Source organism: Bombina bombina, chromosome 4, assembly GCF_027579735.1.
Source record: "Bombina bombina isolate aBomBom1 chromosome 4, aBomBom1.pri, whole genome shotgun sequence".
Taxonomy (NCBI): Eukaryota; Metazoa; Chordata; class Amphibia; order Anura; family Bombinatoridae; genus Bombina; species Bombina bombina.
This window is the reverse complement of record NC_069502.1, coordinates 1,021,074,035-1,021,099,344: the sequence shown is the minus strand read 5'-3', so window position 1 is coordinate 1,021,099,344 and position 25,310 is coordinate 1,021,074,035. Positions and strand designations below refer to the sequence as shown.

At 39.6% G+C, this 25,310-nt stretch overlaps 1 protein-coding gene across 2 annotated transcripts in view; it reads right to left on the bottom strand.

Annotated features, from left to right (window-relative positions):
- Window positions 1–25,310, bottom strand: part of KIF16B (kinesin family member 16B) — a 999,411-nt gene that overhangs the window by 555,899 nt on the left and 418,202 nt on the right. For both annotated transcript variants that reach the window (XM_053712121.1, XM_053712122.1), the window contains exons 15-16: window positions 25,135–25,186; window positions 18,017–18,154 (exon numbers count right to left, since the gene is read on the bottom strand). In XM_053712121.1, coding sequence (XP_053568096.1) covers window positions 18,017–18,154; window positions 25,135–25,186 — 190 coding nt within the window. The remainder of the gene's footprint in view (window positions 1–18,016; window positions 18,155–25,134; window positions 25,187–25,310) is intronic.

Here is a 25,310-nt window from a genome sequence, read left to right as displayed (position 1 = left end):
TTCTCTCTTCAGAAGAGGCCAAGACTGAAGAGCTCTGAAAATTGATCGGTAATCTCACCTCCTGAGATTCCCAAACTCCTTGTGCCGTCAGAGATCCCCACACAGCTCCCCAACCTGTGAGACTTGCATCTGTTGAAATTACAGTCCAGGTCGGAAGAACAAAAGAAGCCCCCTGAATTAAACGATGGTGATCTGTCCACCACGTTAGAGAGTGTCGTACAATCGGTTTTAAAGATATTAATTGAGATATCTTTGTGTAATCCCTGCACCATTGATTCAGCATACAGAGCTGAAGAGGTCGCATGTGAAAACGAGCAAAGGGGATCGCGCCCGATGCAGCAGTCATAAGACCTAGAATTTCCATGCATAAGGCTACCGAAGGGAATGATTGTGACTGAAGGTTTCTACAAGCTGAAATCAATTTTAGACGTCTCTTGTCTGTCAAAGACAGAGTCATGGACACTGAATCTATCTGGAAACCCAGAAAGGTTACCCTTGTCTGAGGAATCAATGAACTTTTTAGTGAATTGATCCTCCAACCATGATCTTGAAGAAACAACACAAGTCGATTCGTATGAGATTCTGCTAAATGTAAAGACTGAGCAAGTACCAAGATATCATCCAAATAAGGAAATACCACAATACCCTGTTCTCTGATTACAGACAGAAGGGCACCAAGAACCTTTGTAAAAATTCTTGGAGCTGTAGCTAGGCCAAACGGCAGAGCCACAAACTGGTAATGCTTGTCCAGAAAAGAGAATCTCAGGAACTGATAATGATCTGGATGAATCGGACTATGCAGATATGCATCCTGTAAATCTATTGTGGACATATAATGCCCTTGCTGAACAGAAGGCAAGATAGTCCTTACAGTTACCATTTTGAACGATGGTATCCTTACATAACGATTCAATATTTTTAGATCCAGAACTGGTCTGAAGGAATTCTCCTTCTTTGGTACAATGAAGAGATTTGAATAAAACCCCATCCCCTGTTCCAGAACTGGAACTGGCATAATTACTCCAGCCAACTCTAGATCTGAAACACATTTCAGAAATGCTTGAGCTTTCACTGGATTTACTGGGACACGGGAAAGAAAAAATCTCTTTGCAGGAGGTCTTATCTTGAAACCAATTCTGTACCCTTCTGAAACAATGTTCTGAATCCAAAGATTGTGAACAGAATTGATCCAAATTTCTTTGAAAAAACGTAACCTGCCCCCTACCAGCTGAGCTGGAATGAGGGCCGCACCTTCATGTGGACTTAGAAGCTGGCTTTGCTTTTCTAGAAGGCTTGGATTTATTCCAGACTGGAGATGGTTTCCAAACTGAAACTGCTCCTGAGGATGAAGGATCAGGCTTTTGTTCTTTGTTGAAACGAAAGGAACGAAAACGATTATTAGCCCTGTTTTTACCCTTAGATTTTTTATCCTGTGGTAAAAAAGTTCATTTCCCACCAGTAACAGTTGAGATAATAGAATCCAACTGAGAACCAAATAATTTGTTACCCTGGAAAGAAATGGAAAGTAGAGTTGATTTAGAAGACATATCAGCATTCCAAGTTTTAAGCCATAAAGCTCTTCTAGCTAAAATAGCTAGAGACATAAACCTGACATCAACTCTGATAATATCAAAAATGGCATCACAGATAAAATTATTAGCATGATGAAGAAGAATAATAATATTATGAGAATCATGATCTGTTACTTGTTGCGCTAAAGTTTCCAACCAAAAAGTTGAAGCTGCAGCAACATCAGCCAATGATATAGCAGGTCTAAGAAGATTACCTGAACACAGATAAGCTTTTCTTAGAAAGGATTCAATTTTCCTATCTAAAGGATCCTTAAACGAAGTACCATCTGACGTAGGAATAGTAGTACGTTTAGCAAGGGTAGAAATAGCCCCATCAACTTTAGGGATTTTGTCGCAAAAATCTAATCTGTCAGACGGCACAGGATATAATTGCTTAAAACGTTTAGAAGGAGTAAATGAATTACCCAAATTATTCCATTCTCTGGAAATTACTTCAGAAATAGCACCAGGAACAGGAAAAACTTCTGGAATAACCACAGGAGATTTAAAGACCTTATCTAAACGTTTAGATTTAGTATCAAGAGGACCAGAATCCTCAATTTCTAAAGCAATTAGTACTTCTTTAAGTAAAGAACGAATAAATTCCATTTTAAATAAATATGAAGATTTATCAGCATCAATCTCTGAGACAGAATCCTCTGAACCAGAAGAGTCATTAGAATCAGAATGATGATGTTCATTTAAAAATTCATCTGTATAAAGAGAAGTTTTAAAAGATTTTTTATGTTTACTAGAAGGAGGAATAACAGACATAGCATTCTTGATGGATTCAGAAACAAAATCTCTTATGTTATCAGGAACATTCTGAACATTAGATGTTGATGGAACTGCAACAGGTAATGGTACATTACTAAAGGAAATATTATCTGCATTAACAAGTTTGTCATGACAATTAATACAAACAACAGCTGGAGGAATAGCTACCAAAAGTTTACAGCAGATACACTTAGCTTTGGTAGTTCCAGCACCAGACAGCGATTTTCCTGAAGTATCTTCTGACTCAGATGCAACGTGAGACATCTTGCAATATGTAAGAGAAAAAACAACATATAAAGCGAAATTGATCAAATTCCTTAAATGACAGTTTCAGGAATGGGAAAAAATGTCAGTGAACAAGCTTCTAGCAACCAGAAGCAATAAATAATGAGACTTAAATAATGTGGAGACAAAAGCGACGCCCATATTTTTTTAGCGCCAAATAAGACGCCCACATTATTTGGCGCCTAAATGCCTTTGGCACCAAAAATGACGCCACGTCCGGAACGCCGACATTTTTTGGCGCAAAGGAACGTCAAAAATGATGCAACTTCCGGCGACACGTATGACGCCGGAAACAGAAAAGATTTTTTGCGCAAAAAAGTCCGCGCCAAGAATGACGCAATAAAATGAAGCATTTTCAGCCCCCGCGAGCCTAACAGCCCACAGGGAAAAAAGTCAAATCTTTAAGGTAAGAAAAATATTTGATTCAAATGCATTATCCCAAATATGAAACTGACTGTCTGAAAATAAGGAATGTTGAACATCCTGAGTCAAGGCAAATACATGTTTGAATACATATATTTAGAACTTTATTAAAAAAGTGCCCAACCATAGCTTAGAGTGTCACAGAAAATAAGACTTACTTACCCCAGGACACTCATCTACATGTTTGTAGAAAGCCAAACCAGTACTGAAACGAAAATCAGCAGAGGTAATGGTATATTTATAAGAGTATATCGTCGATCTGAAAAGGGAGGTAAGAGATGAATCTCTACGACCGATAACAGAGAACCTATGAAATAGACCCCGTAGAAGGAGATCATTGAATTCAAACAGGCAATACTCTCCTCACATCCCTCTGACATTCACTGCACGCTGAGAGGAAAACCGGGCTCCAACCTGCTGCGGAGCGCATATCAACGTAGAATCTAGCACAAACTTACTTCACCACCTCCATAGGAGGCTAAGTTTGTAAAACTGAATTGTGGGTGTGGTGAGGGGTGTATTTATAGGCATTTTGAGGTTTGGGAAACTTTGCCCCTCCTGGTAGGAATGTATATCCCATACGTCACTAGCTCATGGACTCTTGCTAATTACATGAAAGAAATAAATGTGCACTCTCAAAGTGGATCTTTCTGACTGTATGCATTTCTCTACTGTTAGGCAATATTTGTGTGTGTGTGTGTGGGGGGCTCTAAAGCAGCTTGTAATTTAAGCTTCAGGGTTACATTTTTCAAAATATGTCCACTATAGCCATTTACATGTTACATAAGAAAAAATAATTATTATATTAATGTAGATACCCCACACAGTAGTAAAGGGTGAGTAAATTAATCAAAGGATTGGCAAATGTCAGGTGCTATGATGCCATGGCGACTTTATATGGCAAATTGGTGGCAATAACAACGTCTCTCCTAGAGACAGTAAGATTTGACACACATTCCAGGACTCATTGGGCTCACACACACAGGCTTCTGCAATGAGAACAGCTCCTTATAAACTTTTATAAGCAATAACAGTAGAAAAAGATACAAAACACAACTCATAGATTCCCTGCGTTGTTTGGCATCCTAATTACACAAAGATCAAGAAAAAATAAAGTTAATTTATGAATACATGAGTTTTATGCACTTGAGATTTGTCTCAGAAAAGGATGGAAACTACATTGACTTAAAGGGACAGTCAAGTCAAATTTGCTTTTTTCTTTTGATATTATTTGTTGAAAGCTAAACCTATGAATGCTAATTTCTAAGCCCTTGAAGGCCACCATTTATTTCAGTGGAGTTATTTATGAGTCAACAGTAATTGGCTAAAATGCAAGTCTTTAAGGGGGCAGTCTGCAGAGTCTTAGATACAAGGTAACCGCAGAGGTAAAAATCATAAATTTATGTAAGAATTTACCTGATAAATGTATTTCTTTCATAATGGCAAGAGTCCATGAGCTAGTGACGTATGGGATATAAATTGCTACCAGGAGGGGGAAAGTTTCCCAAACCTCAAAATCCCTATAAATACACCTACCACACTTACACCTTAGTTTAACATATAGCCAAGTAGTGAGGTGTAAAAATGTGTAAAAAAAAAAGCATACAAAAAAGAGGAACTGGAAAAAAGTATTGTGCTTTTATACAAAAAAATATAACCACCAAAAACATGGTGGGCCTCATGGACTCTTTCCATTATGAAAGAAATTAATTTATCAGGTAAGTTCTTACATAAATTATGTTTTCTTTCATGAAAATAGCAAGAGTCCATGAGCTAGTGACGTATGCGATAAAATACCCAAGATGTGGAAGTCCATAGAATAGACACTAGAGAGGGAGGGATACAATAAAAACAGCTATTTCCATTGAGAAATTAAATCCAAAAAAATAAGTTTTTTCTTATAAACAGAAGAATCAAACTGAGACAGCTGCCTGAAAAACTTTTCTACCAAAGACTGCTTCAGAAGAAGCAAATACATCTAAATGGTAAAACTTAGTAAACGTATGCAAAGAAGACCAAGTTGCTGCTTTGCAAATCTGATCAACTGAAGCTTCATTCTTAAAAGCCCAAGTGGCGGCAACTGATGTAGTAGAATGAGCCGTAATTCTCTGAGGCGTAGACTGCCCCGCCACCAAATAAGCCTTGTGAATCAAAAGCTTTAACCAAGATGCCAAAGAAATGGCAGCAGCATTCTGACCTTTCCTAGAACCAGAAAAGATAATAAATAACCTAGAAGTCTTTCTGAAATCTTTAGTAGTCTCAATATAGTATTTCAAAGCTCTTACCACATCCAAAGAGTGTAACAATTTCACAAGAGAATTCTTAGGCTTCGGACACAAGGAAGGAACAGCAATTTCCCTACTAATGTTGTTAGAATTCACAACCTTAGGAAGAAATTTAAACGAAGTCCACAAAACAGATTTATCCTGATGGAAAATCAGAAAAGGAGATTCATAAGAGAGAGCAGACAATTCAGAAACTATTCTAGCAGAAGAGATAGCCAAAAGGAACAATACTTTCCAAGAAAGTAGTTTAATATCCAAAGAATGCATTGGCCTCTATTTATCAAGGTCTGGCAGACCAGTGGACAGGTTATGAAGCAGCGGTCTTTGTGACCGCTGTTTCATAACTGCTGTTTCTGGCAAGTTTGAAGACTTGACAGAAACACAGGGCATCAAGCTCCATTCGGAGCTTGATAGATAGGCCCCATAGGCTCAAAAGGAGGAGCCTGCAAAACCTTCAAAACCAAATTAAGACTCCAAGGAGGAGAAATAGATTTAATAATAGGCTTGATATGAACCAAAGCCTGAACAAAACAATGAATATCAGAAAGTTTAGCAATCTCTCTATGAAATAAAACAGAAAGAGCAAAGATGTGTCCCTTTAAAGTACTTGCAGACAAAACTTTATCCAAACCATCCTGAAGAAACTGTAATATTCTAGGAATTCTAAAAGAATGCCAAGAGAATTTATGAGAACACCATGAAATATAGGTTTCCCAAACCCGATAGTATTAATCACTGACTCAGATAAACTTCTACGACTAAGCACTAAGCGTTCAATTTCCATACCTTCAAATTTAGCGATTTGAGATCATTATGGAAAAAAGGCTCTTGAGACAGAAGGTCTGGCCTTAAAGAAAGTGGCCAAGGTTGACAACTGGACATCCAGACAAGATCTGCATACCAAAACCTGTGAGGCCATGCTGGTGCTATCAGAAACACATGTGATTGTTCCATTATGATCTTGGAGATCACCCTTAGAAAAAGAACTAGAGGCGGAAAAATACAAGCAAGTTGGTAAGACCAAGGAACTGCTAACGCATCCACCATCTCCGCCTGAGGATCCCTGCACCTGGAAAGGTATCTGGGAAGTTTCTTGTTTAGATTGGAAGTCATCAGATCTATTTTTGGTAGACCCCACATCTGTACAATCTGAAAAAACACATCTGGATGGAGAGACCACTCCCCCGGATATAAAGTCTGACGGCTGAGATAATCTGCTTCCTAAATGACTACACCTGGGATATGAATCGCAGAAATTAGACAAGAGTTGGATTCTGCCCAAGAAAGTATCCGTGATACTTCTTTCATTGCTAAAGGACTGTGAATCCCTCCCTGATGATTGACATATGCCTCAGATGTGATATTGTCTGTCTGAAAGCAAATGAAAAGTTATCTCTTTAATAGAGGCCAAGCCTGAAGAGCCCTGAAAATAGCACAGAGTTCTAAGATATTGATTGATTGATTGGTAACCTCTAGAGGATTCAAAACCCCTTGTGCTGTCAGAGACCCCCAGACAGTTCCCCAACCTGAAAGACTTGCATCTGTTACTACAGTACAGGAAGGACGAACAAAAGAGGCCCCTTGAACAATACAATAATGGTCTAACCACCAAGTAAGAGAGAGTTGAATGCTGGGATTTAAGAATATCAATTGTGATATCCAAGTATAATCCCTGCACCATTGATTCAGCATGCAAAGCTGCAGAGGTCTCATATGAAAACTAGCAAAGGGGATCGCGTCCGATGCTGCAGTCATGAGACCTAAAACTTCCATGCACATAGCAACTGAAGGGAATGATCGAGACTAAAGGTTTCAACAGGCTCAAACCAATTTCATTCGTCTCTTGTCTGTTAAAGACAGAGTCAAGGACACTGAATCTATCTGGAAACCTAAAAACATAATTTATGTAAGAACTTACCTGATAAATTAATTTCTTTCATATTAACAAGAGTCCTTGAGCTAGTGACGTATGGGATATACATTCCTACCCGGAGGGGCAAAGTTTCCCAAACCTCAAAATGCCTATAAATACACCCCTCACCACAACCACAAATCAGTTTAACGAATAGCCAAGAAGTGGGGTGATAAGAAAAAAGTGCGAAAGCATAAAAAATAAGGAATTGGAATAATTGTGCTTTATACAAAAAAATCATAACCACCACAAAAAAAGGGTGGGCCTCATGGACTCTTGCTAATATGAAAGAAATGAATTTATCAGGTAAGTTCTTACATAAATTGTGTTTTCTTTCATGTAATTAGCAAGAGTCCATGAGCTAGTGACGTACGGGATAATGACTACCCAAGATGTGGATCTTTCCACGCAAGAGTCACTAGAGAGGGAGGGATAAAATAAAGACAGCCAATTCCGCTGAAAAATAATCCACACCCAAAATAAAGTTTAAATTATAAGCAGAAGATTCAAACTTTAACAGCTGCCTGAAGTACTTTTCTACCAAAAACAGCTTCAGAAGAAGAAAACACATCAAAATGGTAGAATTTAGTAAAAGTATGCAAAGAAGACCAAGTTGCTGCTTTGCAAATCTGATCAACCGAAGCTTCATTCCTAAACGCCCAGGAAGTAGAAACTGACCTAGTAGAATGAGCTGTAATCCTTTGAGGCAGAGTTTTACCCGACTCGACATAAGCATGATGAATTAAAGATTTCAACCAAGATGCCAAAGAAATGGCAGAGGCCTTTTGACCTCTCCTAGAACCGGAAAAGATAACAAATAGACTAGAAGTCTTTCGGAAATTCTTAGTAGCTTCAACATAATATTTCAAAGCTCTAACAACATCCAAAGAATGCAATGATCTCTCCTTAGAATTCTTAGGATTAGGACACAATGAAGGAACCACAATTTCTCTACTAATGTTGTTAGAATTCACAACCTTAGGTAAAAATTTAAAAGAAGTTCGCAACACCGCCTTATCCTGATGAAAAATCAGAAAAGGAGACTCACAAGAAAGAGCAGATAATTCAGAAACTCGTCTGGCAGAAGAGATAGCCAAAAGGAACAAAACTTTCCAAGAAAGTAATTTGATGTCCAACGAATGCATAGGTTCAAACGGAGGAGCTTGAAGAGCCCCCAGAACCAAATTCAAACTCCAAGGAGGAGAAATTGACTTAATGACAGGTTTTATACGAACCAAAGCTTGTACAAAACAATGAATATCAGGAAGATTAGCAATCTTTCTGTGAAAAAGAACAGAAAGAGCAGAGATTTGTCCTTTCAAGGAACTTGCAGACAAACCTTTATCCAAACCATCCTGAAGAAATTGTAAAATTCTCGGAATTCTAAAAGAATGCCAGGAAAAATGATGAGAAAGACACCAAGAAATATAAGTCTTCCAGACTCTATAATATATCTCCCTAGATACAGATTTACGAGCCTGTAACATAGTATTAATCACAGAGAAACCTCTTTGACTAAGAATCAAGCGTTCAATCTCCATACCTTTAAATTTAAGGATTTGAGATCCTGATGGAAAAAAGGACCTTGCAACAAAAGGTCTGGTCTTAATGGAAGAGTCCACGGATGGCAAGAGGCCATCCGGACAAGATCCGCATACCAAAACCTGTGAGGCCATGCTGGAGCTACCAGCAGAACAAACGAGCATTCCTTCAGAATCTTGGAGATTACTCTTGGAAGAAGAACTAGAGGTGGAAAGATATAGGCAGGATGATACTTCCAAGGAAGTGACAATGCATCCACTGCTTCCGCTTGAGGATCCCTGGATCTGGACAGATACCTGGGAAGTTTCTTGTTTAGATGAGAGGCCATCAGATCTATTTCTGGAAGTCCCCACATTTGAACAATCTGAAGAAATGCCTCTGGGTGAAGAGACCATTCGCCCGGATGTAACGTTTGGCGGCTGAGATAATCCGCTTCCCAATTGTCTATACCTGGGATATGAACCACAGAAACTAGACAGGAGCTGGATTCCGCCCATACCAGAATTCGAGATACTTCCTTCATAGCCAGAGGACTGTGAGTCCCTCCTTGATGATTGATGTATGCCACAGTTGTGACATTGTCTGTCTGAAAACAAATGAACAATTCTCTCTTTAGAAGAGGCCATGACTGAAGAGCTCTGAAAATTGCACGGAGTTCCAAAATATTGATCGGTAATCTCACCTCCTGAGATTCCCAAACCCCTTGTGCTGTCAGAGACCCCCAAACAGCTCCCCAACCTGTCAGATTTGCATCTGTTGAAATTACAGTCCAGGTCGGAAGAACAAAAGAAGCCCCCTGAACTAAACGATGGTGATCTGTCCACCACATCAGAGAGTGTCGTACAATCGGTGTTAAAGATATTGAGATATCTTTGTGTAATCCCTGCACCACTGGTTCAGCATAGAGAGCTGAAGAGGTCGCATGTGAAAACGAGCAAAGGGGATCGCGTCCGATGCTGCAGTCATAAGACCTAGAATTTCAATGCATAAAGGTACAGAAGGGAATGATTGTGACTGAAGGTTTCGACAAGCTGATATCAACTTTAGACGTCTTTTGTCTGTCAAAGACAGAGTCATGGACACTGAATCTATCTGAAAACCTAAAAAGGTTACCCTTGTCGGAGGAATCAATGAACTTTTTGGTAAATTGATCCTCCAACCATGATCTTGAAGAAACAATACAAGTCGATTCGTATGAGATTCTGCTAAATGTGAAGACTGAGCAAGTACCAAGATATCGTCCAAATAAGGAAATACCACAATACCCTGTTCTCTGATTACAGACAGAAGGGCACCGAGAACCTTTGTAAAAATTCTTAGGGCTGTAGCTAGGCCAAACGGTAGAGCCACAAACTGGTAATGCTTGTCTAGGAAAGAGAATCTCAGAAACTGATAGTGATCTGGATGAATCGGAATATGCAGATATGCATCCTGTAAATCTATTGTGGACATATAATGCTCTTGCTGAACAAAAGGCAGGATAGTCCTTACAGTTACCATTTTGAATGTTGGTATCCTTACATAACGATTCAATATTTTTAGATCCAGAACTGGTCTGAAGGAATTCTCCTTCTTTGGTACAATTAAGAGATTTGAATGAAAAACCCCAGCCCCTGTTCCAGAACTGGAACTGGTATAATTACTCCAGCCAACTCTAGATCTGAAACACATTTCAGAAATGCTTGAGCCTTCGCTGGGTTTACTGGGACACGGAAAAGAAAAAATCTTTTTGCAGGAGGCCTTATCTTGAAGCCAATTCTGTACCCTTTTGAAACAATGTTCTGAATCCAGAGATTGTGAACGGAATTGAACCAAATTTCTTTGAAAAAACGTAATCTGCCCCCTACCAGCTGAGCTGGAATGAGGGCCGCACCTTCATGTGGACTTGGGAGCTGGCTTTGGTTTTCTGAAAAGCTTGGATTTATTCCAGACTGGAGATGGTTTCCAAACTGATACCGCTCCTGAGGATGAAGGATCAGGCTTTTGTTCCTTGTTGTGACGAAAGGAACGAAAACGATTATTAGACCTAAATTTACCTTTAGATTTTTTATCCTGTGGTAAAAAAGTTCCTTTCCCTCCAGTAACAGTTGAGATAATAGAATCCAACTGAGAACCAAATAATTTATTACCCTGGAAAGAAAGGGAAAGCAGAGTAGACTTAGAAGACATATCAGCATTCCAAGTTTTAAGCCATAAAGCTCTTCTAGCTAAAATAGCTAGAGACATATACCTGACATCAACTCTAATGATATCAAAAGATGGCATCACAAATAAAATTATTAGCATGTTGTAGAAGAATAATAATGCTATGAGAATTATGATCTGTTACTTGTTGCGCTAAAGCTTCTAACCAAAAGGTTGAAGCTGCAGCAACATCCGCTAAAGATATAGCAGGTCTAAGAAGATTACCTGAACACAAGTAAGCTTATCTTAGAAAGGATTCAATTTTCCTATCTAAAGGATCCTTAAAGGAAGTACCATCTGCCGTAGGAATAGTAGTACGCTTAGCAAGAGTAGAGACAGCCCCATCAACCTTAGGGATTTTGTCCCAAAATTCTAATCTGTCAGATGGCACAGGATATAATTGCTTTAAAACGTTTAGAAGGAGTAAAAGAATTACCCAAATTATTCCATTCCCTGGAAATTACTTCAGAAATAGCACCAGGGACAGGAAAAACTTCTGGAATAACTAAAGGAGATTTAAAAACCTTATCTAAACGTTTAGATTTAGTATCAAGAGGACTAGAATCCTCAATTTCTAATGCAATTAGGACTTCTTTAAGTAAAGAACGAATAAATTCCATTTAAAATAAATATGAAGATTTATCAGCATCAACCTCTGAGACAGAATCCTCTGAATCAGAAGAACCAATATCAGTATCAGAATGATGATGTTCATTTAAAAATTCATCTGAAAAATTAGAAGTTTTAAAAGATTTTTTACGTTTACTAGAAGGAGGAATAACAGACATAGCCTTCTTAATGGATTTAGAAACAAAATCTCTTATGTTATCAGGAACACTCTGAGTATTAGATGTTGACGGAAAAGCAACAGGTAATGTAACAGTACTAAAGGAAATATTATCTGCATTAGCAAGTTTGTCATGACAAACAGTACAAACAACAGCTGGAGGAACAGATACCAAAAGTTTACAGCAGATACACTTAGCTTTGGTAGCTCCAGCACCAGGCAGGGATTTTCCAGAAGTATCTTCTGACTCAGCTTCAACGTGGGGCATCTTGCAATATGTAATAGAAAAAACAACATATAAAGCAAAATTGATCAAATTCCTTAAATGACAGTTTCAGGAATGGGAAAATAATGCCATAGAACAAGCTTCTAGCAACCAGAAGCACAAAATAATGAGACTTAAATAATGTGGAGACAAAAGTGACGCCCATATTTTTTAGCGCCAAAAAAGACGCCCACATTATTTGGCGCCTAAATGCTTTTGGCGCCAAAATGACGCCACATCCGGAACGTCGACACCTTTGGCGCAAAAAAACGTCAAAAATGACGCAACTTCCGGCGACACGTATGACGCCGGAAACAGAAAAAATTTGCGCCAAAAAAGTCAGCGCCAAGAATGACGCAATAAAATGAAGCATTTTCAGCCCCCGCGAGCCTAACAGCCCACAGGGAAAAAAAGTCAAATTTTTAAGGTAAGAAAAAATGATTTATTCATATGCATTATCCCAAATATGAAACTGACTGTCTGAAATAAGGAACGTTGAACATCCTGAGTCAAGGCAAATAAATGTTTGAATACATATATTTAGAACTTTATATAAAAGTGCCCAACCATAGCTTAGAGTGTCACAGAAAATAAGACTTACTTACCCCAGAACACTCATCTACACGTAGTAGAAAGCCAAACCAGTACTGAAACGAGAATCAGTAGAGGAAATGGTATATATAAGAGTATATCGTCGATCTGAAAAGGGAGGTAAGAGATGAATCTCTACGACCGATAACAGAGAACCTAAGAAATAGACCCCGTAGAAGGAGATCACTGCATTCAAATAGGCAATACTCTCCTCACATCCCTCTGACATTCACTGCACGCTGAGAGGAAAACCGGGCTCCAACCTGCTGCGGAGCGCATATCAACGTAGAATCTAGCACAAACTTACTTCACCACCTCCATAGGAGGCAAAGTTTGTAAAACTGATTTGTGGGTGTGGTGAGGGGTGTATTTATAGGCATTTTGAGGTTTGGGAAACTTTGCCCCTCCTGGTAGGAATGTATATCCCATACGTCACTAGCTCATGGACTCTTGCTAATTACATGAAAGAAAATGTGTCCCTTGTCTGAGGAATCAAGAAACTCTTTGGTAAATTGATCCTCCAACCATGTTTTTGAAGAAACAACACTAGTTGATTTGTGTACGATTCTGTTAAATGAAAAGATTGAGCCAGTACAAAGATATCGTCCAAATAAGGAAACACCACAATACCCTGCTCTCTGATTACAGATAGAAGGGCACCGAGAACCTTTGAAAAGATTATTGGAGCTGTCGCTAGGCCAAATGGAAGAGCAACAAATTGGTAATGCTTGTCTAGAAAAGAGAATCTCAGAAACCAATAGTGATCTGGATGAATTGGAATGTGAAGATAAGCATCCTCTAAGCCTATTGTGGACATGTAATGACCTTGCTGAACAAAAGGCAGAATAGTTCTTATAGTCACCATCTTGAAAGTTGGGACCCTTATAACGATTTAAAAATTTCAGATCCAGAACTGTTCTGAATTAATTTTCATTATTTGGGACAATGAATAGATTTGAATAAAAACCCAGACCCTGTTCCTGAGGTGGAACTGGTATAATCACCCCTGAAAGCTCCAGAACTGAAACACACTTCAGAAAAGCCTGAGCTTTCACCGGATTTGTTGGAACGTGAGAGAGAAAGAATCTTCTCACAGGAGGTCTTATTCTGAAACCTATTTGATACCCTTGAGATACAATGTTCTGAATCCACTGATTCTGAATAGAATCTGCAAAAATGTTTTTAAATCATTTAAATCTGCCCCCCACCAGTTGAACTGGATTGAGGGCCGCACCTTCATGCAGTCTTGGGTGCTGGCTTTGGTTTCTTATAAGGCTTGGATTTATTCCAACTTGAAGATGGCTTCCAACTGGAACCAGAGTCCTTAGGGGAAGGAGTGGTTTTCTGTTCTCTATTCTGACGAAAGGAACGAAAACAATTAGAAGCTTTAGATTTACCCTTAGATTTTTTTATCCTGGGGCAAGAAAACTCCCTTCCCCCCAGTGATAGTGGAAATAATAGAATCCAACTGAGAACCAAATAAATTATTACCCTGGAAAGATAGAGATAGTAATCTAGATTTAGATACCATTTCAGCATTCCATGATTTAAGCCATAAAGCTCTTCCAGCTAAAATAGCTAAAGACATAGATTTAACATCAATCTTGATGATATCAAAAATAGTATCACAGATAAAGTGATTAGCATGTTGAAGCAAACGAACAATGCTAGACAAATCAGGATCTGCTTCCTGTTCTGCTAAGCTATCAAACAAAAAAGTTGATGCAGCCACAACATCAGCCATAGAAATGGCAGGCCTGAGAATATAAACAGAATGTAAATAAGCTTTCCTCAGATCAGATTCAATCTTCCTATCTAAAGGACCCTTAAAAGAAATACTATCTTCCATAGGAATAGTAGTATGTCTGGCAAGAGTAAAAATGGCCCCATCAACCCTTTAGGGACTTTTTTCCAAACCTCCAAATTAGCCACTGGTAAAAGATATAACTTCTTAAACCTAGAGGAAGGATTAAAAGAAGCACCAGGTTTAGACCATTCCTTAGCAATCACATCAGAAACCGCATCTGGGACAGAAAAAAACCTCAGGAGTAATCACAGGAGGTTTAAAAACAGAATTCAAATGTTTACTGCTTTTGTTTTCAAGAGGACCAGACTCCTCAATACCCAAAGTAACCAATACCGAATATATTCAATCTTAAAAAGATAAGAAGATTTATAAATTTCAATGTCTGAAGTAGGATCTTCTGAAGCAGAGAAATCCTCTTCAGAGGAGGATATTTCAGTATATTGTCGGCCATTACAAATTTTATCAGTTTCATGAGAGGTTTCAAAGATCTTTTACTTTTATTAGAAGGTGAAATAGCAGACATAGCCTTCTGTATTGCATCAACAATATAATTTTTCATATCAACAGGGATATCATGTACAATGGATGTTGAGGGAACAACAGACGCTGTACTAGTACTAATAGAAACATTATCGGCATGCAAAAGCTTATCATGACAACTGTTACATAATATAGCTGGAGATATAATCTCAGCTTGCTTACAACAGATACACTTAGCTTTGGTAGAACTTTGTTCATGCAGCATGGTTCCTACAGTAGCTTCTGAGACAGGATCAGACTGAGACATCTTACAAAATGTAAAAAAAAAAAAAAATTTAAACTGCATATGCTAAATAGGCAGAAAAGCAAACAGCATAGCCCTCTAGAGTATAAAGAGAGCAAGGATTATAAAGGTAGTGGGGTAATATAACAAAAAAATATTTGGCGATGAGTATGACGCACAATGCAAAGGGAAGTGAAAAGATTTTTGCCACCAACCAACATCCGTAAATGATGCAACTCGCATCATAACAAGCGCAACTTCGCACCAAACAACCTAACATCAATAAAGACGCAGGAAATAACGAAACTTGCGACACTATAGACACAAATTTGTGTCAAAAAAATTTTGCAACAAAAATGACACAATAAATAATAATAATAATTAAGGAAAAACAAGTCGAATTGGAAAAAAGGACTAAACCCCAGGTAAGAAAATATAAAAAAAAAAAAAAAAAACTTCCTAAAACATGATTCCCATACTGAAACTGTTAGACTGCAAAGGGAAATACACATAGACCTAATTCATGGCAAATATAAGTAAATACATATATTTAAAACTTTATATACAGGTATACCCCGCTCATACAGCGGGTTAGGGACCGGAGCCCCGCTGTAAAGTGAAAACCGCCTTAAAGTGAAACAAGGCAGTTTTAGCTATCTTTTCACTTGCCAGTATGTTTAAAAACATGTTTAAACTAACATATATTAGGAGGTGCAATATTGCTATGTTTAGTTCAACACTAGCTCAGCACAGTATTCAATAAATACTGTACCTGTAAAATAGTGACAATTACTGTAGTAAAATTTGCCAGACTATAATACTGAGACACAGATTGCAATGTAATGCTGTAAACAAAGTGAACTGCACATAACAAAATGGTGCCAGTCACTTTTCTCACAATCTCACGAAGACTACAGCACTGTTTCAAATTTTTGGAGGTTGAACTTCAGCTCCACAAAGCGCTGTATTAGCGAAACGCTGTAAAGTGAAGCTCTGTAAAGTGAGGTATACCTGTAAATACATAAAGCGCCAAAAATAGCTGAGAGTGTCTTAAACAATGATACATACTTACCGAAAGACACCCATCCACATATAGCAGACAGCCAACCCAGTACTGAAAACTATCAGCAGAGGTAATGGTATAAGAGTATATTGTCGATCTGAAAAGGGAGGTAGGAGATGAATCCCTACGACCAGGAGCGTGTTAACGCATAGGCCGACAAGGCCGGTGCCTAGAGTGCCAGGTTTTGGGGGGCGGCACTTGGCCGCTACTGCACTGACTATATGGGGTCATTAAAAAAAATAATGACAAGGCATATTATATTACATTTAAAAAAACGTTTTTTTTTGCCCGTGAAATTTTCTGGGGGGGCGGGGCAGGTGCACGCTCAAATGTGCAGTACTGTGGAGGGCTGGGGGTATGAGCTGCGAGTGCTCTGTCTGTGGATACAGAGGGTGGATACAGAGAGACAGTCACAGTCAGTTATGAAGGAATGGAAGGAGGAACTTGTCAGACTTGAGGTAATAAAACTTATAAAGTGGCCGTGCACTTTAGCAATCCAGCCTGGGGTTGTTTAGCTCTCTGACTGCAGTAATCAATCAGCACACTCAGTGAACGAGCCTGCTGTGCAGTTGTTGTTTTTTTTACATTCCTCTCCCGGGCTCCCCGCATGTCTCTTCTTATCCTGCCACTGCCTGCTTGCATTTGCCAGCCACATAATCCATTGTGCTACTGTGCTGTGTTAGTTTAACTTTTTTACGGCATGGTCACTACCGCTATCTAACTAATAAATCAAGTGCTGCAGAGACACTGGCAGCTGCAATTTACATTCTCCCTGCTACGGGAACTTAATCCTACAAGCTCTGCACATAAAACAACATGCAGAGCTTTTAGGGTTAAGTTCACTGAACAGAGAGAGTATAAAAAAAAGTCACAATACCCTGACCAAAAAATATTGTGGCCGAAAAACAGCCTAAAACCTTGGAAGGTGGGCAGGGGCAGCAGAATTTTGAGTGCCTAGGGCAGCACAAAACCTAAATACGCCACTGCCTACGACCGATAACAGAGAACCCTTGAAAAGATTTCCCATGAGTGAAACTATAAAAATCAACAGGCAATATTCTCTTCACATCCCTCTGACAAACACTGTACTCTGAGAGGAATTGTGCTTCAAAATGCTTAGAAGTGCTTATCATAGAAGAAATCAAGCACAAACTTACTTCACCACCTCCATAGGAGGCAAAGTTTGTAAAAACTAAGGTGTGAGAGTGGTGGGAGGTGTATTTATAGGCATTGTGAGGCTTGGGAAACTTTGCCCCCTCCTGATAGGAATGTATATCAAATACGTCACTAGCTCATGGACTCTTTCCCTTTACATGAAAGAAAGGGTATTAATATAACTGTGTTGGTTATGCAAAACTGTGAATCGGTAATAAAGGGATTATCTATCTTTTTAAAAAAATAACAATTCTGGTGTAGACTGTCCCTTTAAAGACTCTACTATTCAGGGAAGCATACAATGCAAGTTAACCTTTTCTTGTTTCACTTACTCTCATTTTGTCTTCCCCACAAACTCCCTTAGCATGTAAGCCAACAATCCCAGCTGTCCTGTAGATCACCTTTATGTAAGACAATCTAAAACAGATATTAACTCTTGACAGGGCCCCCTACGTATTTGTTCCCTATAAATGTTATCTTTTCATATCATACCTAGGTTTTATAGCAAAGTGGAATCTGTTGGTTCTCTACAAATAAATAATAATAATGATCAAAAATAAATTTTAAAGAACAAGTCTAACATTCTTTTTCAAACCAAGAATATACCTTGATTTAACTGAATTGGTTCCACAATCTGTACTCCATTTACAGAACACTGAGCTTCATTTAGTGGTAGCAAAGTTACAGTTCCATTGAGGTTTTCAAAAATGCAGTGTTCACTTTCCAGATCAAGGCCATGGAGAACTAGAATGGTGGGATAAAGAGTAAAATGAAATGACAACATGCTAACTTTAATACATCTGTAAAACAGGTACATCTTATAAAAACATAAATTATGCTTACCTGATCATTTCCTTTTCTTCCGTTGGAAAGAGTCCACAGCTGAATTCATTACTTTTGGAAAATAAGATCCTGGCCACCAGGAGGAGGCAAAGACACCCCAGTCAAAGGCTTAAATACTCCTCCCACTTCCCTAATCCCCCAGTCATTCTGCCGAGGAACAAGGAACAGTAGAAGAAATATCAGGGTGAAAAAATGTGCCAGAAGAATAAAAAGATGTCCCACGTAGAAAAAGGGTGGGGAGCTGTGGACTCTTTCCAACAGAAGAGGTAAGCATAATTTATGTTTTTCTAATTGGAAAGAGTCCACAGCTGCATTCATTCCTTTAGGGAAAACAATACCCAAGCTAAAGAGGACACTGAATGCCAAAATGGGAGGGTACAATAGGCGGCTCATTCTGAGGGCACCAAGTGAAAAACAACTACCCAACAAAAACCCTGCATCGTCCGAAGCCGAGAAAACTTTGAAAAGGAAAGGCCCCAAGGGCATTGACCCACAGATAGTCCAAAAGCCTAGCTAGAGACCGCAACTGAGCCAACAGTCCTCCAGGAGACACCGTCGCCCAACAGGCGGTCCCTCACCAAGGGATAAGGCAAGAAGAACCGAAAGGTCACCACAAAATCCATAAAAGAAAAACCCCCAATAGTGAGCACAGCTCACAAAGACCAAAATGGGTCCTGAAAGACAAGGAGAGGCTACGCCAAGACCAAGCAGAAACCAGAGGTTTAGGACCGGGCCTCGAAACAGAGAAACCTTTCTTTCAACATTGTGCAAAAGCACTGAAAGAAAACTGAAGACGGAGTCCTCACATCGTCAGAACTAAGAATACTATAGTATTCAGACAAAAAAAGAACGTGCAACAGACCCAGACAAAAAATCCTGAGTCAAGATCCAGCAGCCTTCATTAGGATGATACAGAAGAATACTTGCTGAGAAGTAAAAAGACGGCCAGCAAGAGAAAAGATTGTAAAATGAGAACTCCCAGACAGAGGGCACACTTCCAGGCAATCGAAGCCGCCAGACCTACACAGGGCTCCAAAAGGGGAAGTACATAACCTCAACGAGACACACTGCACCCCCAAGAGAGAGAGAGAGGTTACACCCAGAACCCAAAGGTGAATAGTAACACATGACCCTCAGCTTGTAATCCCAGGGGACTAGCTACAATGCTAGATACTGAAGATGACAACGCATCTCAGAACCCACTTCCAACCGGGCCAGCCCAAGCATTGGTAGGTCTTGAAAACAGAAAAGAAGAATCCCAACACAAGCTCAAAAACGAGCGGAAGAATGGAGACAGCCATCCCAACAGAGCACGGGTGCCAACTCAACTCCTTAGAAACAGACAAAAAGGCCGTAGACCCAAAGGAATCTAACAAAAGGGCCACCATAGACTCAACATAGAGCCAGCAAGACACAGAGAAAAAAAAAAACTCTGTGAAAGGTTAAATCTCAGTTCCAACCTCTAGAATCCAAGAGAATCCCTTGAAAAAGGACCACACCTCCATAAGAAGGAGGATAAGCCCCCCACACTAAGAAAAGGGATGGGGCCAAAAAGGCAGAGCACCTGCCCACAAGACACAAAGCCACAGGCTAAAGGAGAGATCAATCTCCAACGCAGATGAACTTGGAAGGAATCCCCCTAAGGAATTAGCTTTCTAACACACATCCACTGTGCAATAGCTGAAGAGATACTGCAAACACATTCGCTGGCAGAACAGTGAATCCATAAGGTTACCACAGCAAGCTGACCAAGGGAAACCGACCATAAAGGTGTAAGTCCAGCCCAATGAGCATCAACACTCAGATAACCTGGCCAACCGTGACCAGGTCAATTAGTCTAAGTAAAAGGACATAGCCCAAGTTCCCAATAACTGGGGAACCACGAACCAGCCCTAGAGTCAAAAAGTCTGGCAAACACTCCACAAAGGAAAACACTGAGCGAAGCCTCAGCAACCGGAAGCACCAGGGAGAAAACAGATCCAAGCCCCCAATTGTTTAAACAAACAATATCTGAGAACTTAACACCCTGTCTGATATAAAAAAACAGACTACAGGGAGATATCAATGCAATATCCAGATCAACCCACATAACGAGATAACTCACAAGTCCCGACAGAAGGAAGAGACCACCCCTTGCCAAAGTCCAACGCCCCAAAGGAGCCAAGGCGTTAAAAGTCGCACAACAACATTAGAGCCCATAGACTATCAAACAGCCACAGGACAACAAGCAAGAGGCTACCCTGAGGCCAAAATCACTCGAGCAAAGGTTGGTCTCCGCATCACCCCCATACAATCAGAGGATCATTGAGAGAAAAGGACGCACCACATCCCCAGCTCTGAGCAGAGCCCAAGGAAACCACACCCAGTGCCCCTAACAGGGAATGACCATATCCCGGAGGGGAACACAGGTCCCTAAAAGGAAACCTAACTCACATGGAGACAACAGAGGAAGACCAAAAGGTCTCATAAAAAACAGCTAGACAGTACACAGTCAATGTGCAATAGCTGCAGCTGGTCACACTGTGCAACCCATCCGCAGCAAGGCAGCTGAACTACCCAATAAACTACTAGCTGCTGAGAACTAAGTCCAGAAGGACAATACCCAGGGCCTCAAAAGAAAAAAGGCCAAACTGCCCAACTCAGCAGCAAGAGGGTGCAAGCCCACCAACCCTCCACTACATGGGAAGGAGCTCTAGGGTCTGACAACCCCAGACACAAGAGAGGACACGCGGCAGAACTCCACTGACCCAGTCATCCAAATTGAAGGCTATAAGGACTGAGACAATCCTTCCTGCCTCACTGACCCACCGGTCCTCTAGAATGCTTAGTTGAGCACAGATTATAACATGAGCACTCTGTGCTTCTACCCGATCAGCCAAGTAGAGCAGTGCTACATGTCCGAACAGCTACCAGACAGAACTGAACTCAAACAGGACCAGCCTGCAATCCGGGTCCTAAACATCAAGCCGCATAAATCCTCCCTCAGAGGGGAAGAAGGAAAACAGACAGGACATCCTATTGGATAAAAATAAAATACAAGGTAACCCGTAGGTTAACACCCAAAAAGAAACAGACCTACCGCAGGACCAGCCAAACAGAGCCCTGATCTTACAAAAAAACTGGAAAAGATCTCAATACATGGACAAAAGGAGATTACATCATCCCCACATGTCTAATGAGATGCGCCATTCGAAGAGCAGACTGAGAATTCCCGTATCCGATAAGGATAGGGTTGTGCAATAACTGAAAAAACATGTCTGAGTAACACGCAAAGGCGCGCAATTCTGTAACGAAAGGCACACCACTCAGGGACAGTTGCACCCGCAGGGAACTGTACAGTCCAAGGTGGAATACCCGGGACAACAGGAGCAGGGAAGGGAAGGCACCATCCTGTCCTCAAACTCTGTTCAATTTAGGAAGTAAAGGTTCATCAGGCAATATAACATCTGGAACCCCTGAATTCACCTAAAGTCTGGTTCCTCCACATCTGAAGGTTGAGAGGCAGCAGACTCGGAAAGGTCATACTCTGAAGTCTCAGAAAGAACTTTCTGATTCAACTGATAGATAACCCTATCAGTTGAATCCAAAAATTATTTGAGGTACTCTGGGAAGGAGTGCAATATGTAACCTTTCACTTGCGCTTAGCAGGGCGAGGTAAATCAATAAGGCCTCGGACACCGCCGTCTGAACTGCGAAGTAATGTCTGGAGAAAAAAAGCCCCCTTCAGATGGAGGATCCGCAATGCTACGGGAAAACTGCATGTGTATAGTGATAACAATGTAGGGTACGCACCTCACTGGACGACAACTCCTCAGAGGCGGACAGCTCAGTGGTATCAAACATGTTTGATATCACATTATCAAGGCATATGGAACATAATTGAGAGGGGGAACTAGGGCCTCCTCGCCATATAAACAGGAATTACTCTTTAGGAATAGAGGGAGTGCCCTCTAAAGTTACAGAATCCTCCATCGCTACTGCAATAACCGGAGAACTAGAGAAATAAAACATCCTATGTTATTAAAAAAACTGCACCTTTATTCCCCAATGTCTGGGGCACTCACCACCTCCTATAACCCAGACAGTACAGAGATTTATGACACCTCTCTGAAAGTCTGGTCAGGAAAGAGGGAATGAATCACATAGTGCACAATGCAGGACTGTCCCTGCTATGAGAGAAAGTGTGCCAAGCTTGTAAGCTGCATGGCTCCCAAAGTGAAAGTGAAAATTGTATATTCCATAACAGCCTGTGAGCCTAACATCTCACACATAAAGAAGCATAAAATCAAATAAACATATAATATTATTATTCCCCCCTGTTCAATAATCCCCCTAAGGATATATTAACCCTTGATTCTATAAAGATAAAAGGTGCCACACTGTGACCCTGTCTTCTGTGTTAACATTATGTAATAAAAAATGAAACAATCTTACCAGAATCTACACCGTGGAACAGGAACACGGCCCTTCAAATGTGACAGGTCGTAGCATCGCTCCTGACATGGACTTGAGAGAAAAAGCAGTCTGCGAAACTCATCAACGCCGATTGCTGTACGAGCTGTTAATATGAGTCAGGATGGTGTCGCAAAGGGAAGCTCCCTCTGCATCTCCGGACTCTAACTTTCACCCAGGCCCTCACTGAGAAGCTTATAGGACTACTTAAAACTCCTGTCCCATTGCGAAGAGTAGTACCCTCCATAAGAGACAAAACAAATTCTGACACTTCTCTGCCAACCTCCTGGGATGAAAGGCAAAGAATCACTGGGGAATGAGGGAAGTGGGAGGTGTATTTAAGCCTTTGGCTGGGGTGTCTTTGCCTATTCCTCCTGGTGGCCAGGTTCTTATTTCCCAAAAGTAATGAATGCAGCTGTGGACTCTTTCCAATTAGGAAGAAAAGTTTCACAGAAAGAGAATCCAAAACTTCAAAACTACTTAATTTTGATACAAAAGAAATGCAGAACTCAAATGTTTTTTTCTGAAAAATATAGAACATTGAACAGGCATATTTGGTAATTACCCAGGTACTCTGTAGTTTGTTCACATGATCTATTAACTATATTTTTTTAGGGTGGACACTGTCTATAAAGAATTGTGAATAGCCTTTTGAAGGGGTTAATCACATATTTAAAGTCTGTTGTGAACAGCAATGCACTACTGGGACTTTCATCTGGTGACCCCAATGACAACAGGCATATGTGTCTATCCACCAATCACCTAGCAGTACATTGCTGCTTCTGAACCTACCTAGGAATGCTTTTCAACAAAGGGAACAAAGTAAATTTAATAATAGAAGCAAATAAAAAAGTCTCTTAAAATTGAACACTATCGGAACAGTAAAAGTTATATTTTTACTTCAATGTTCATTTTATTTTAGGATGTTAAGTAAGCAAGCAGAAAATCATTGATTTAAAGTTAAAATGTTAAAGTTTTAAATGTGCACTGTAGTTAAATGCACCTTCAGAGCGTTATTCTTCATTGGCTACACTGACACACACAGGAGATACAGCCCTTGCAGGCATACCTATGAGATATTACAGGTTTGGTTCCAGACCACCACAATAATGTAGGTTACACAATTCTTTTTCGGTTCCCCAGTGCATATAAAAGTTATATTTACACTAAACTTTAGTCAAGTGTGCAATAATAGCATTGTGTCTAACCCCCCCCCCCCCCAAAAAAAAAACACAAAAAAAAACAATGTACATACTATATTTATGTGTATATATATATATATATATATATATATATATATATATATATATATATATATATGCCAAAATCAAGAGTAAAGTCCCAGCACTGTTTGATCCAAAATACTCCTTTATTGGGTAAGGGCTATGTAGGCCCAAAACGTTCCCGTTATTTGCTGGCTTCCTTTTTTACCCAATAAAGAAGTATTTTGTATCAAACAGTGCTGGGACTTTACTCTTGATTTTTGCTTCTATATAAAGTGGGGCTTGCAGGACCCCTACAGTCTGCATGCAATTGATAAAGTTTATCCGGATCTATACAGTGCTGTACCTTGCTCTTGGATATATATATATATGTGTGTGTGTGTGTCTGTCTTCATAAGTTTTTATGTATACATATGTTGGAAAAATGGAGCCGATAGATTTGCTCGACTCAGAGTTGCCACAAACCTTGAATTTGTCCAAAAAAAAAATGAAAAAGCAATAAAATGAGGTACGCGTGTGTGTATGTGTGGGTGGGTGTATTATATATAAATACATAAAAATAAACAAATAACACTAGGCCTGTGCATTCAGATTATTTGTTATGATCTAAGAAAGGAAGAAGGCAGCCACTGGCGGCATTCAGCACTTTTCTGACCCGCACTTATTCTTGTGAAAGTGAAACACACTAAGAACTGGATTATCACAGATCTTACTGTGTTTCACTTTGACAAGAATAAACTGAAAAGACCCAAATGCCACGAGAGGCCGCCTTTTTCCGCATTTGGATCATTCATTTGCACAGGCCTATATATAACTATGAACACAGTTTTTCCTTCTTTACCTCTAATGAAAAATTGGCAACAGCCAAGCGGGAATTCATGCTCTATGTAAGAGTTACATTCTGTTGTAACTTCGGTGAAAGAGTTCAGTATAGATTAATGTGTTTTTAAAGAGAAGCTATTGTGTTGTTGATTTGTCAGGGATGTCTTCAAAACAATAAAACATGTTTGTGACTGTCTGCTTGTACCAAGTTTGTCAATTAAGATATCTTTAAATAAACCTATAAATCAAAATACATATAGGTGGAGATTCTTTTTTACTCATGTTGCAATACTGCATTACGAAATATTAAAGAAAATGTTAATAAATAAAAAAAAGTATATTTTTAACTTCAATAAATAAGATGATACATTTAATTTATATTACCAATGTCTTGATCTGTTGCAGCATCTTCTCTTCCAACATATGTTCGACCCTCCTAAAACAAAAAAAGTTGGTTATTTAAAGGGACAGTACACTGTAAAATTGTTTTATATTAATGTATTTTCTTTTTTTTTTCTTTTTTTTCAAAAGCTTTATTAACTGTTTAACATATATTACAA